Below are 13,564 nucleotides of genomic sequence, written 5' to 3'. Positions count from 1 at the left end.
AAATAGCATACTATATTTGACTATTTCTTCTGATGAGTTTCAGCCACCTTGAGATTTCACAGGTTTAACCAGAAGTCAGAAGCCTAAGATTTCATATTTACTAGCTTTGAGGATACCTATGGTTTTGTCTGTCCAGCAAAACTTCTCTACAGGACTGGCTCCCATCCTTTCTTTTGGTGAACAGCTTCCAAAAGCACAGGTTCATGCACACACCTATTTGCACACCATGTATAGTCCTTGGTCTACTAGGTAAATCAAGCAGAATTTTTTGAGGTCTTTGCCAATTATTTCTTTTAAAAAACACAAAGTTTCTTTCTTTGGTAGTAGGAATCAAAGTGAAACCAGGAAACGACAGTGATGGTGTAAAAGACTCCATTAAGAAATAGGAGACAGTGAAGCTGATACCTGCAAAGAGACCCAAGAGTGAGGAGTAGAAGGTAAGTCCTGAGAAATGCAGACTGCTGGAGACATTTATGTCCAAGGTCACTGCCTTGCTTGTATATCTGCTATTTGATGATAAGAGTTCATAAATTTTTGGTTTGGTCAAAGTTTGTTTGCACTGGGCTTCTGTCCCTTAAAATCAAACAACATCAGAATAACAAGGCCACATACAAAAATGCTGTGTCATAGTTCTGGTTTGTGTTACAGCCCAAGGGAATGGGAGACAGAACAAATGGGAAGGGTCATCTAGAAGAAATAGATAGAGCAGGGCAAAAGGAGATGTTATGCATGGAGAAGAGACAGAATTGGAAACTGATCAGATGATGAAGAGAAGAGACCTGAACATACATTGCTGGATAAAGAGGAACTGTTATGAAATGAAAATGGACTCCAGAAAGTTTCAACCTGCATCAAAGAAAAGCCTTTATAGAAAATGTCCCACAGCTCAGTCTTGGGGTAATAGGAATCATGCAAAGAGAGGCCCTGAACTCCTCAAAAGGATCCACATACCGCAGTTAAAAGAATGACCTAGTAGAGTTTGTTAAAGCACGATTTTCACAGTGGAACTCTTTCTTCTAATGAAATATTACTTTGAACACAAATATGTAATCGACATAAAAGCAATGAATCAATTACTTGATCAATTTAAGCCTTTACTCCTGAACCGCCAAATATTCCATTGTTTGTGGAACCCCCTTCAGGAAACATCTGGATTTTGTGGAGCACAATATGAAAACCACTTCTGCACACATGCTGGCTCCACACTTAAAGGCAGCCTGATACTCTATAGCAACTATGTAATAGCACACATAATACAAAACTAGTAAAAAATCATGGAATTTAAGTACAAATACTTGGTACTTCTAGAAGGAAAACCTAAACTTCCTTATGTAGACCACTTTTTTCTCATTTCTTTCTACCAAATTCTTATGTTCACAACAACTGCCCCAGTGTTTTCTTCAATCATGCCCCACAAACTAGTTTTTCTCAGAAATTTCCATTTATATGTAATGCCCATGTCTCGTAATTTCTTGAAAAGGACAAAGACGGAAGCCAGTCAAGGCCAGGACTGTTTTTTGTCCTAAGAAACTGTCAGCCAAATTTCTCAGGGAGGAACTGGAAATGAAGTGAGAGACATTGATAAATTTCCCTGCTGAACAATCAATAAAAGCCCCACCATCCTGCTCAGACTCCCACTGTGGAAGCAAGAGCCGTAATTACATTGTCAAAAATTCAAGTTGCCCGGGCTGACAGCAGCCCCCTTGAAGGGTGACAGGTGATTGGCACTCAGTTTGGGGTGATGAAGCCAGACTGGCAGACAGGATGGCGAAGGCAAAAGGGAAGGGTGAAATTTCCTTTTTGACTACAATTACCCAAACCCCAGCCCACCACACTGGAGGAATCCTGAGACCCTTCGGTCATATTAACATATCAACGTGAGCAGCTGACAACTTACCAAACAATCTGAACTCCACTAGAGATTCAGAACATGCCCTGTCCCTATCTACTCTCAGACTGACAGAAAAAGAAAGACAGCGCCGTGTGTGGGTGTGTGTACGTGCAGGTGTGTTTATGTCAGTGTCTGAGCAGGTGAGAGTTTTTCAACATTCAAAGAACACCAAACACGCTTTCGGCTCCATCTTTCCTTGTGACAGCTAAACAACAAAGCCTATTTGCCTAGTGATTTTAATCTAGAACAAAAATCGGCTGGAGCAGGAGGGTTTCAAGGGCAATGAGGATAATGAAGGAGATGGGAGGGAGGAGGTGGGGATAGCAGCGTGACTGACAAGCAGCCCCACTGGTGTGATTCTATGAGACCTGAGCAGGAGTTAAAACAGAATCCATTAGTCCACACACGCTGCCGGATATCGGGAGCCAAATGCCTGCCTTGTTTGCTGGCCAGTGCCCTGTGTCTGGCTACAGAGGAGTCCATGCAAATAGTTTCCAAGAAGGCTGTGTTGTCACCACGCCTAGGGAATGGTGGTTATCCACTGCTGGGAAGCAGCTGCACTGAAAGATTAAAATCTAAAGGTGTTCACTGAGGGGTGGGAACAGAACAGAAGATGCCTGGGAATATTGTTACCTCCTGATCTCCAAAGCTAACCAACCCTCCCTTTTTATTCTGATGTAAAGAGATAGGCAAGAAAATCAATAAGGAGAAAAAAAAAAAAAAATCTCACAGCAGAGCTGGCCTCGTGCCAAATTTTGAAACAGAAACCACTCCCCACATGTTCTCGCCCCTAAAAGAAAATAAAGTGAGTGAGAAAATTTGTGCTGGAAAAAGAAAAAGAATATAATCAAGACAGCAATAAGTAAGGCTACTCCCATGGTGTGTGCCTAATACTCCACGAGCAGGAAGTCTATGAGGTGGGGACTGTGTTTTTCCCATTTTATAGAGAAGAATTTGTCCAAGATCCTACCTGATAAGCAGTAAAACTGGACCAGTCATTGATTCCCAAACTATTTACCACTAAAATCATTGTACCTCCAAGTGAGTCAAATCATGAGGGGTTCCCATGAAATGCACAATTTCTGGGCCCAGAAATCCAGATTTTTAAAAATCCCCCCGGAAGAGACTTCTGGGCACCAAAGTTGGTGACTCTCCTCACTGCACTATCCCAGGAGGCTGAGCAGATGCTGGGTCATTAGGGAATCTGGGTGCACGGCAGTGAATCAAGTTGCTCACTGTTTTGCATATTTGACAGCAAAAGAAAATGAGTCTTTCCCTAATGCTCAGTGTCACCAGACCCACCTTTGGCCCTTGAAAAAGGCCAGTGAAATTATATAATGATTTTAACCATGATATAACACCACGCCCGAGGGGAAATCTGTTCAAGACCTCATGTGAGTGATGAGGGAAAGGCAAAGGGAGAGGATTGATGAGCTGCACGTGGGCCTGATTCTCTGGCAGATAACATTAGGAAGGGAACTCCTCACACCCAAATGGCCAAGCTCTTTTCTACATAATATTTCTTTCAAATGAATGAGATGCGGTAGCATCACATCAGAGGAGAACAAGCTTGACTTTGTCCCTGTTCAACGTGCAAGCTCTGTAGTTCAGGTGAGACCCAACTCAGTCCTATGTTGGCAGGACTTTAGGGAAGCTGTTGTTAAAGACAAATAATGTGGGAGTACAAGAAAGGGCAGAGGAGAGGAAGAAGAGGGAGAAAGAGGAGAAAGAAGGAGAAGGGGAGGGAGGGAGGAGGAGGAGGGAGAGGAGGTCTCACTCAATATCCTGTAACATCACATGGCTAGAGTGGCGACATTTTTTATTTAAATTTCCAGAATTCTTAAAACATATTCAAAGTATCTACTTTGTTTTAATTGTCCCACATGACTGTAACCAATGGCAGGCACTAGGGACTTGCTTACTTGGACATTTGCTCAATCACAAAGGCTTACAAGCACAGGAGACATTTAAAAAAACAGGTGCATAATAGTATGTTGAACTCTCACTGATTCTTCACAACACAGCATGAGAATGGAAGGAGCTTGGAATGGAAGAGGCAGAGTAAAAGAATTAGGAGAGTTTTTGTTTTTCCTCATTTGAACTCCAGTTTCTAATGAGAGTTGTGCCATCAACATTGTACTGGACAGTGGCTCTCTAATTGGAGGACCCCTTCACCTGGCTGAAACACTGATGTAGGCCCTCTCATTCTCTACTTATGTTTTTTGATTAGCAAACAACAGCACAGTGGGTTTGTGGCCTAGGTGGCCATTAAACTAAAACAAACATTTGAAAATTGTGGCAGATGTACAACTAGATCTGGGCTACAAAATCAGTGTAGGAGCTGGCTGATGAAGATAGGAGAAAAAAGACCTCCTTGGAAGTAAATCATAAGAATCAATATAATAGGCATTTTGAATTTCTGTCCAGATAGTTAGGGGTTTCTTAAATCTTACAAAATTAGATCCTCGGTGTCCAGCACACTGGCTAGCCCAGAATCCACACTTAATAAACGCATGAGGAAACGATCTCGCTTCTGCTCAGAGAAAGCCAAAGGATTTAAGACAGTGCATTTTGATGGACAACGATTGAGGCTCACAGTCTGTGATACACAGATCCTGGACAGAAAAAAATGGCAGACCCCTTGCCATAGCTTCCTGACCACATCCAGAACAAGTATTCTGGGCAAAGTGGGTTTTACTTTGTTATGCCAATATGGAAATGCCAATGGCAGTATGTCTTGTGGAGAGTGAGTCACTGTCTGCAGCCCACACTTTCATCTGCCTTTAGCTCATCCTATGCACTGTGCAAACAAAAGTATAGTAGGAGCCACGAACTATACCTAACATTCATTATTGTGTGCTGATAGTTCCCAGTTGATACTAAAAATTAACCTGAATCTCAAAAGGGAAAGGATGTCCATATTGCAAAGGAGAATTGGATCATCAGAAGGCAAATAGAGTCAGAGCAGAAACACATTAGAACCTACTCCCTGTTTTCTCCTAGGAATCCTGAAACATCCAACCCACCTGGAAGAGGATTCTAAGTAGAACCATAATTACACCTTATTCACCAGGAAGGGGTTCAACAATAACAACAAAATGAAGTCGTCTCTGTGTGGTTTGTTGAGATGCATCAGTGTATGCTAACTACCTGTATCTGCCAGTTTTCACTAGGTGGTACCGCAGTTGTGAATGCAAATCCCAGTGGCTTATGACAACCAAGGTTCATTCCTCACTCACATATGTGACAGCAGCAGGCCAGCTGCATCACGGCCCTGTCAACTCCATGCAGGTTCCCAAGCTGAAGAAACTGTCCCCATATCTGGGACATGCTATTGTTGAGTAGAAAGAAGAAAGAAAAATGGCTAAAGCATCAGAACAGCTCTTAAAACTTCCACATGGCTAAGCAGGGCATCATTTCTGTTCATAGCTGATCCCACCAGTGGGTCAGGCAAGGAAGGTCCAACCACAGCAGCCACTGAAAGTCACCTGACACCACTGTCAGGGCAGGGTGTACACATTCCTCTTACAGGAAGAGGAGTGAATAATTGGGAACTGTGGTACACACTGCCCCAGGAATCATAAGAATTTGATTTGTTATGTAAGCAAATAGTGCCATGATCTAGTTGACCTTGTTGCCTCCGCAGCTAACAGCCAAAGATTTTTAAATAGTTTTATCATTTTTCCATTGCTCACATTTGCTAGACATAGCACTACTTCATTTCCTCTGGTCACTCGCCTCACTCACCATGCAGGGAAAGAGTTCCATTCCTCACAGCCAGGAACTTGACTCCATAAGGAAAGAACGGGGTGGAGTAGGAACTTCCATAGAGTTTGATCCGAGCTTTGCCTTGGAAGGGTTTGTCCTCAGATCCAATTCGGAGCTCTCCACCATCAGAAACAAGGATGGCATGGGCCCTGAGTTCAATGGGTCCTGGAGCCAGGAAAATGAGCTTTCCCCCTAATGGACAAAGAAAAAATTGTTAATCCCTGAGAGGATAAAGGTTCGCTCTGTTCTAACAGTTCCCATGACTGATGAAAGCCTCTTTATTTACACACTTGTGCAAAAATTTAGACTTATTTTATCTTGTCTTCTCTTCTAGAAGCCAAATGGGGTGGCTCAGACATGCAGGAATAGAAGCACTGTCATTACCAAGCCAGCTTAGGTTAGCTATTACTATTCTCTGAGGCTTTATTTATAATATTTTTTATGACGATTTCAATGTCCAGCAATTTAGAACCGGCTACATAAGGAACTAGAAGGCTACTAAATTTATGATTTAGCAACAGATAAAATTAGCTCACAAGATTAATTTTTTAAAAACTGAGAAGTGTACAAAAAATAGAGATAGAAAAATTGTGACAAAAACGGCAAGAATTGTAGGGGAAGTACAATTCAGGCCAACATCATGGCATTTGTAGCATTTTAGATAACCAGCATCTGTTATATAAACTTTTGATAATGGACTCTAATTTCCTGGAAAAATTTTTCCTGCCTGGCTTGCCCTACCATGGCTGGAATCACACATTCTTGGGCTTCAAAATGAGTATGAAACAAAAGGAAAAAGAAGGTAGGAAATGTTAAGATCTCATGAATTGCAGGGGTGGCATTCTAAGGAGCATGAGAAGAGTTCCTGTTTCTGAGACCCCCACCTGCCAATCTCTTCCATCTAATGTCTTGATTCCTATCTATTTCTATGTCTGATTTCTCAGAATGATTCCCATGAATTAGTAAGCTACTCACTACCTTCCCAATAAATTTCCTTTTCTAAAAAAAATTTCACTAGCTTGTTTATCGCAACTCAATTTACCATTGCCAAGATGTGGAAACAACCAAAATGCCCATCAATCCAGGAATGGATTAATAAACTGTGGTCTATGTATACCATGGAATACATTCAGGATGGAGACTTTACATGTTTTGTATTAACCTGGATAGAGTTGAAACACATTCTTCTTCTTTTTTTTTTTTTTTTTTTTTTTTGCAGTTTTTGGCCGGGGCTGGGTTTGAATCCACCACCTCCGGCATATGGGGCCGGCACTGAGATACATTCTTCTTAGTAAAGTATCACAAGAATGAGAAATCAAGTATCCAATGTACTCAATTCTAATATGAAGCAAAAAGACCAACTAACACACACCCACATAAGAGAAAAATTCAATTCAATTCAAGAATTAAAATGGAGGACTGGAAGGAGGGAGAAGGGGAGATTGGGGTGCTCTCACTTAATGGGCACAATGTAAGGGTATATGGCACACCATTTGGGTGTGGGACACAACTATAAGAGGAACTCTACCTAACAAATTCAAACATTGTAACCTAATTGTTTGTACCCTCACATAATCTGAAATAAAAAAAAAAAATTTTAAGAAAAGTTTGCAGCCATAAAAAAGGATGGAGACTTTACAACTTTTATGTTTACCTGGATAGAACTGAAACATGTTCTTTTTAGTTAAGTACCTCAAGAATGGGGGAAATAAGTATCCAATATACACCATATATTATGAAACCAATATATCATCACCTACACATTCATACGAATGATAAAACACAACTATAGTCCAGAAAGAAGGAGGAGAGAAGACAGAGAGGGGAGGGAAGGAGGGAAGAGGGACAGTATTTGGTAGGACCTCACTTATTGTGCACAATACAATGGTACTCTTTGCTAAGAGTATAAATGTCTTAACAAACAAGTGAGATGATGGTTATGTTAATCAGTTTGATTTAAGCATTCCACATTGTATATCACATCAGCACATTGTAACCCATAATTGTACACAGCTATGATTTAATAAAAATAATTATTTTTAAAGTTCATTTCTGTTATTGTGATAACCAAATAACTTTAACTGATACAGCTACCATTTTGCTCTGATGTCCAAATTTTCTGTAACATAGGAATATTTGCTTATAATAAAATTATATGACATTGTGAGAGCAAATAATTAAAATGTTAAAAAACACTTTTGTCTTTATGACACCCTTCTTTTAAAGGATGTTTTGGCCAGGCATAATGACTGAGGTGGGTGGATCGCTTAAGCTCAGGAGTTTGAGACCAGCCTGAGCAAGAGTGAGACTCCATCTCTCAAAAATAGCCGGGCCTTGTGGCAGGCACCTATAGTCCCAGGCTGAGGCAAGAGGATCGTTTGAGCCCAAGAGTTTGACATTGCTGTGAGCTATGATGCCACAGCACTCTACCAAGTTTGACAAAGTGAGACTCAAAAAAGAAAAAAAAAGAATATTTATGCTTTATACAAAATAGTCTCAATATTGTCAAAATAATGAAAGTATCTCATATAAATAAACACTTTAACCTCAATCAGTTATTAAATCCATCTTCCTCCTGCAAATGGTTTGCAAAAACACTAGACTATACTCTCCTATCCTGTAACAAAGTCGTGAAAGTTGTGACTTTATATTGGAAACTCTTTCCTAAACTCCACCATAGTTTCCCATCTCACTCAGAATAAAAGTCAAACTCCTTATACTGAGCTATAAAAGGCCCCTTGTGAATTGCTACCCCATGCCAAATACCTCTCCAGCATCATCTTTTAAAGATCAACTGTTCATTCATCTACTCCAAACACATTGCCTGCTTGTTAGTTCTCTAACAGGCCTCAGGACTTGTCCACATGCTCTTTCTTTGCCTGGAATATTCTGTCAGATACGCACTTGGCTCACTCCTCCTTATTTCTATTCAAATGCTAACTTCTTACCTTGTGCTCATTAGGGGAGAGCTCACCAATCCCCCTCCCTTCTTTCCTCTCCCTCCCTCCTCCCCCCACCCTAAGAAATGCAAAAATGCAATCTAATCATTGGTACCTTTGTATTAATCTGGAATTTAAAAAAAAAATGTTAACTTCTCACCTAGCTCTTCTCTTCCTAGTCTGTATAAAATAGCATGCCCTTGCCCCTTGTCTAAATATCTTTTTCTTCCTAGTACTTGATATCAGATGTATTATATATTTACATGTTTATTTTCCACCCCCTCCCCACTCCTAAATTCTTGGTATCTAGAACAACAACTGGTATATAGTTGGCACTTAGTATATAATTGTTGAGTGAATGGATAAATGGCTGTATCTGTTTAGATAATCTGATTTAAGTACTTGCATATCCTTATATACAAACACACACATATACACGCATGTACACACACATTCCCATTTTTTCAGAAAGGATCTTACCATTACATTTAACTTATGAGCCCCTCCATTACCTAAATGAGCTAGAGGTACACAAAGGATATATAGAGAGAAAGGTGTCAGAAATGGTTCAAAAGGCACACTCTACTGGAATAAGGAGGATCTTGGCGAGGGGCAGTGGAGAGCAAAGACTTCACCTGCTAAATGTAGCCCTAAATCCAGTATGCCAAATTAGTGAGTTGAATTGTTGATCTCCAGAAATCACAACTGGAAATATCTAAAAACACTCTGCAGGAATGAGAAGGAGAGAAGAAAAATGCTAAGATGGCTTTAGTCATTACTGTTTATCTCCATCTTATTTCAAAGATAGTGATCATTAAATGTTCGATCCACTATTCAAATATGGAAGCCACGTCTTCCCTGACTGTCTAAAACTAACTTGTCTTTAGCTTTTCTCTGCCATCCTCTATCAGGCCTCCTAGTCTTCAATTCTAAAGCCCAGGGCACACACCACCTATAATAGTCATGGGATGTTTACTTGGCCCAGACCTCTTAAAGCACCCTTTCCCTTCAGCTAAAGTAGAATGACACACCCCACCCTAAGTATCCAGTAACTCTATCTGGAAAATAGGCATGGCCAGAGCTCTTCCCTCAGAGAGTTATGGTGAAATTTATTGCACTAATGCTTGCAGATCCGAGGTCCGCACTTCATGCAGTGGTCTCTGCTGCCATCATCACACTCAGAATCTTCCTTTCCTCCATGAGTCCTGTAACTCACTCATTTTTTATAGCTGCCCCGTCATGTGAGCACTGCTAGACCATCTGTATCTCAACATCTCCCTGGTACTTGTCCTGACTGTCCTTTTAAAATGTGTCATACAGGGAGGCGGAGCAAGATGGCAGCCGAGTAACAGCTTCCTTGCATCTGGGCACCGTGAGTCTGGGGAGATAGGACTCCAGGCATCTCTGGCTGGTGGGAACTGCCTATCATCACTCCTATGAGGATACAGGGAGTCAGCAAGAGACTTCTGGACCCCAAGAGGTGGACTAAAACCGTGGAAAGCCGGCAAGTGGTCGCGTGTGTTCAATCCGTCTAAACCCGCCCACAACTGTAAGTTCAGTAGCAGCGAGACTGCAAACCAGAAAGGCCTTACCTGTGAACTGTTTTGATGTCCTTGGACTTGGCACTGAGTTGAACTGCCTTGGGGAAGGCCTGAGCGGGAGTGCGGAGAACTTTGGCCGTTGTCTAGGGCCCCAGTCTGAGCCGCTGAGCCAGACGGAGCTGATAGTGTTTGGCGGTGGGTCACACGGATCCATTGTCAGTGATCTGCCCCGGCAAGCTCTGCCCTCAGGGTCGCAGAGCTAGAAACGGGTGGGAGCTGGTAACCCAGCAACCAAGTAGCCTAAGGGTGGGGTCTGAGCCGCCTTGCAGCCCTAACCCTCAGGGGCAGAGTGAGATCGGTTTTGGCACACTGAGTAAGTGCATAGCCACTTCAGCAGCGATTCCAGCGAGAAAGCTGGGAAAGCTTCTGCTCAGCAAGTTTACAAGTTCAAAGTGCCTTTTAAGTAGGCTGAAGAGAGATTTAGGGTGTCTACCTGCTGGGGTTTGAGAAATCAGCAGCCTCCAGTCGTATCAGAACTGTGACTAACATCTCATACCCCAGAAGACCACGTGTTGCCCAGACAATATTCAATAACATATACAAACTGCTTTGTTTTTGGTTGTGTATTTTTTTCTTCTTTTTTTTTTTGGTTTGGTTGTTTTTTTTGTTTGTTTATTTTGACGTTGCTGATGTTCTTTTGTTTTTTTAATTTCAATCTTTTCCACACAGATCCCTTTTTCTTTCTCAATTTTCCTAGTTTAATTATAATTTCCCATTGCTGCCTTTTATAATAACTTCAACTTCATTTTTGCTAGTGTTTCTACCGATATAATTTGGTTTTTCACCCAATTTTATCCCCGTAAAGTTTTCTGTTTGCTTGTTTTGGTTTGATTGATAGCATTTTTGTCTTTCCTCTCTACTTGGTGGAGGTGGGGTACTGTGTCTGATCAGGTTAGCAAAGAGCTGCTGACCTCAAGGGAACCACGCAACTGGGCACCCCCAGAAGGTGGGGTTTTTTAAGGTTGTGTCAAAGTACCCTACTGTACACCTATATTGCCCTGTCTCCCTCTTTCTGTGCCTCTCTTCTTTTTGTCAATATTCCTTATACCCACCCCCTCTCCTTTCTCTATCTTTCTTTTTTTCTTATCACTCGGTCCTCCTTTCTTTCATCCCCTTTTTTTGCTCTTCAACCTTCTCACCCTTCTGGTCCTATAACCCTCAGTCCACAGGCACAAGAACTTAAAGAGCAAGAGGAAGTGAAAGGAAAATTAGGGCAAGGAAACAGATAAAAGAAATCACTCATGAGGAAGAATCAGCAGAAAACTCCAGGCAACATGAAGAACCAGTCTAGAACAACCCCACCAAGGGACCATGAGGTAGCTACTGCAGATGATTCCACCAGTATAGAAATGTTAGGAATGACAGAAAGGGAATTTAGAATACACATGTTGAAAACAATGAAAGAAATGATGGAAACAATGAAGGAAACTGCTAATAAAGTGGAAAATAACCAAAAGGAAATCCAAAAACAGAATCAAATAAGAGATGAACGATATGAAGAATATAAAAAGGATATAGCAGACCTGAAGGAACTGAAACAGTCAATTAGGGAACTTAAAGATACAATGGAAAGTATCAGCAACAGGTTAGACCATGCAGAAGAAAGAATTTCAGAGGTAGAAGACAAAGTTCTTGAGATAACACAGACAGTAAAAGAGGCAGAAAAGAAGAGAGAGAAAGCAGAACGTTCACTGTCAGAATTATGGGACTTTATGAAGCGTTCCAACATACGAGTTATAGGACTTCCAGAAGGGGAAGAAGAATGCCCCAGAGGAATGGAAGCCATACTAGAGAATATTATAAAAGAAAATTTCCCAAACATCACCAAAGAGTCTGACACACTGCTTTCAGAGGGATATCGGACCCCAGGTCGCCTCAACTCTAACCGAGCTTCTCCAAGACACATTGTGATGAACCTGTCCAAAGTCAAGACAAAAGAAAAGATTCTGCAAGCTGCCAGGAGTAAGCGCCAGTTGACCTACAGGGGCAAATCCATCAGAGTGACCACAGACTTCTCTAATGAAACTTTCCAAGCAAGAAGACAATGGTCATCTACCTTTAATCTACTTAAACAGAACAATTTTCAGCCCAGAATTCTGTACCCTGCTAAGCTAAGCTTCAGAATTGACGGAGAAATCAAATCATTTACGGATATACAAACATTGAGGAAATTCGCCACAACAAGACCAGCTCTACAGGAAATACTTCAACCTGTTCTGCACACTGACCACCACAATGGATCAGCAGCAAAGTAAGAACTCAGAAATCAAAGGACAAAACCTAACCTCCACACTGATGCAAAAGATAAAATTAAGCAATGGACTCTCACCAAATAAGACGAATAGAATACTACCACACTTATCAATTATCTCAATAAATGTTAATGGCTTGAATTCCCCACTGAAGAGACATAGATTGGCTGACTGGATTAAAAAACACAAGCCATCCATTTGCTGTCTGCAAGAAACACACCTGGCCTCAAAAGACAAATTAAAGCTCCGAGTCAAGGGTTGGAAGACAATTTTTCAGGCAAACGGAATTCAGAAGAAAAGAGGAGTTGCAATCTTATTTTCAGATACATGTGGATTTAAAGCAACTAAAGTCAAAACAGACAAAGATGGTCACTTTATATTGGTCAAGGGAAAACTACAACAAGAAGACATTTCAATTCTAAATATTTATGCACCCAATTTAAATGCTCCCAGATTCCTGAAGCAGACCTTACTCAGTCTGAGCAATATGATATCTGATAATACCATCATAACAGGGGACTTTAACACACCTCTTACAGAGCTGGACAGATCCTCTAAACAGAAATTAAACAAAGATGTAAGAGATTTAAATGAGACCCTAGAACAACTATGCTTGATAGATGCATATAGAACACTCCACCCCAAAGATAAAGAATATACATTCTTCTCATCACCCCATGGAACATTCTCCAAAATTGATCATATCCTGGGACACAAAACAAATATCAACAGAATCAGAAGAATTGAAATTTTACCTTGTATCTTTTCAGACCATAAGGCACTAAAGGTGGAACTCAACTCTAACAAAAATGCTCAAGCCCACCCAAAGGCATGGAAATTAAACAATCTTCTGTTGAATAACAGATGGGTGAAGGAAGAAATAAAACAGGAAATCATTAACTTCCTTGAGCATAACAACAATGAAGACACAAGCTACCAAAACCTGTGGGATACTGCAAAAGCAGTTTTGAGAGGAAAATTCATCGCTTTAGATGCCTACATTCGAAAAACAGAAAGAGAGCACATCAACAATCTCACAAGAGATCTTATGGAATTGGAAAAAGAAGAACAATCTAAGCCTAAACTCAGTAGAAGAAAAGAAATCTCCAAAAT

The 13,564-nt window shown here is 41.0% G+C and overlaps 1 protein-coding gene across 3 annotated transcripts in view; it reads right to left on the bottom strand.

Annotated features, from left to right (window-relative positions):
• Window positions 1-13,564, bottom strand: part of PKHD1 (PKHD1 ciliary IPT domain containing fibrocystin/polyductin) — a 497,465-nt gene that overhangs the window by 303,882 nt on the left and 180,019 nt on the right. For all 3 annotated transcript variants that reach the window (XM_053602538.1, XM_053602539.1, XM_053602540.1), the window contains one exon: window positions 5,639-5,851. In XM_053602538.1, the coding sequence (XP_053458513.1) occupies window positions 5,639-5,851 (213 nt within the window). The remainder of the gene's footprint in view (window positions 1-5,638; window positions 5,852-13,564) is intronic.

Source organism: Nycticebus coucang, chromosome 9 (genome assembly GCF_027406575.1).
Source record: "Nycticebus coucang isolate mNycCou1 chromosome 9, mNycCou1.pri, whole genome shotgun sequence".
Lineage (NCBI taxonomy): Eukaryota > Metazoa > Chordata > Mammalia > Primates > Lorisidae > Nycticebus > Nycticebus coucang.
This window is presented reverse-complemented; position numbering and strand designations above follow the sequence as displayed.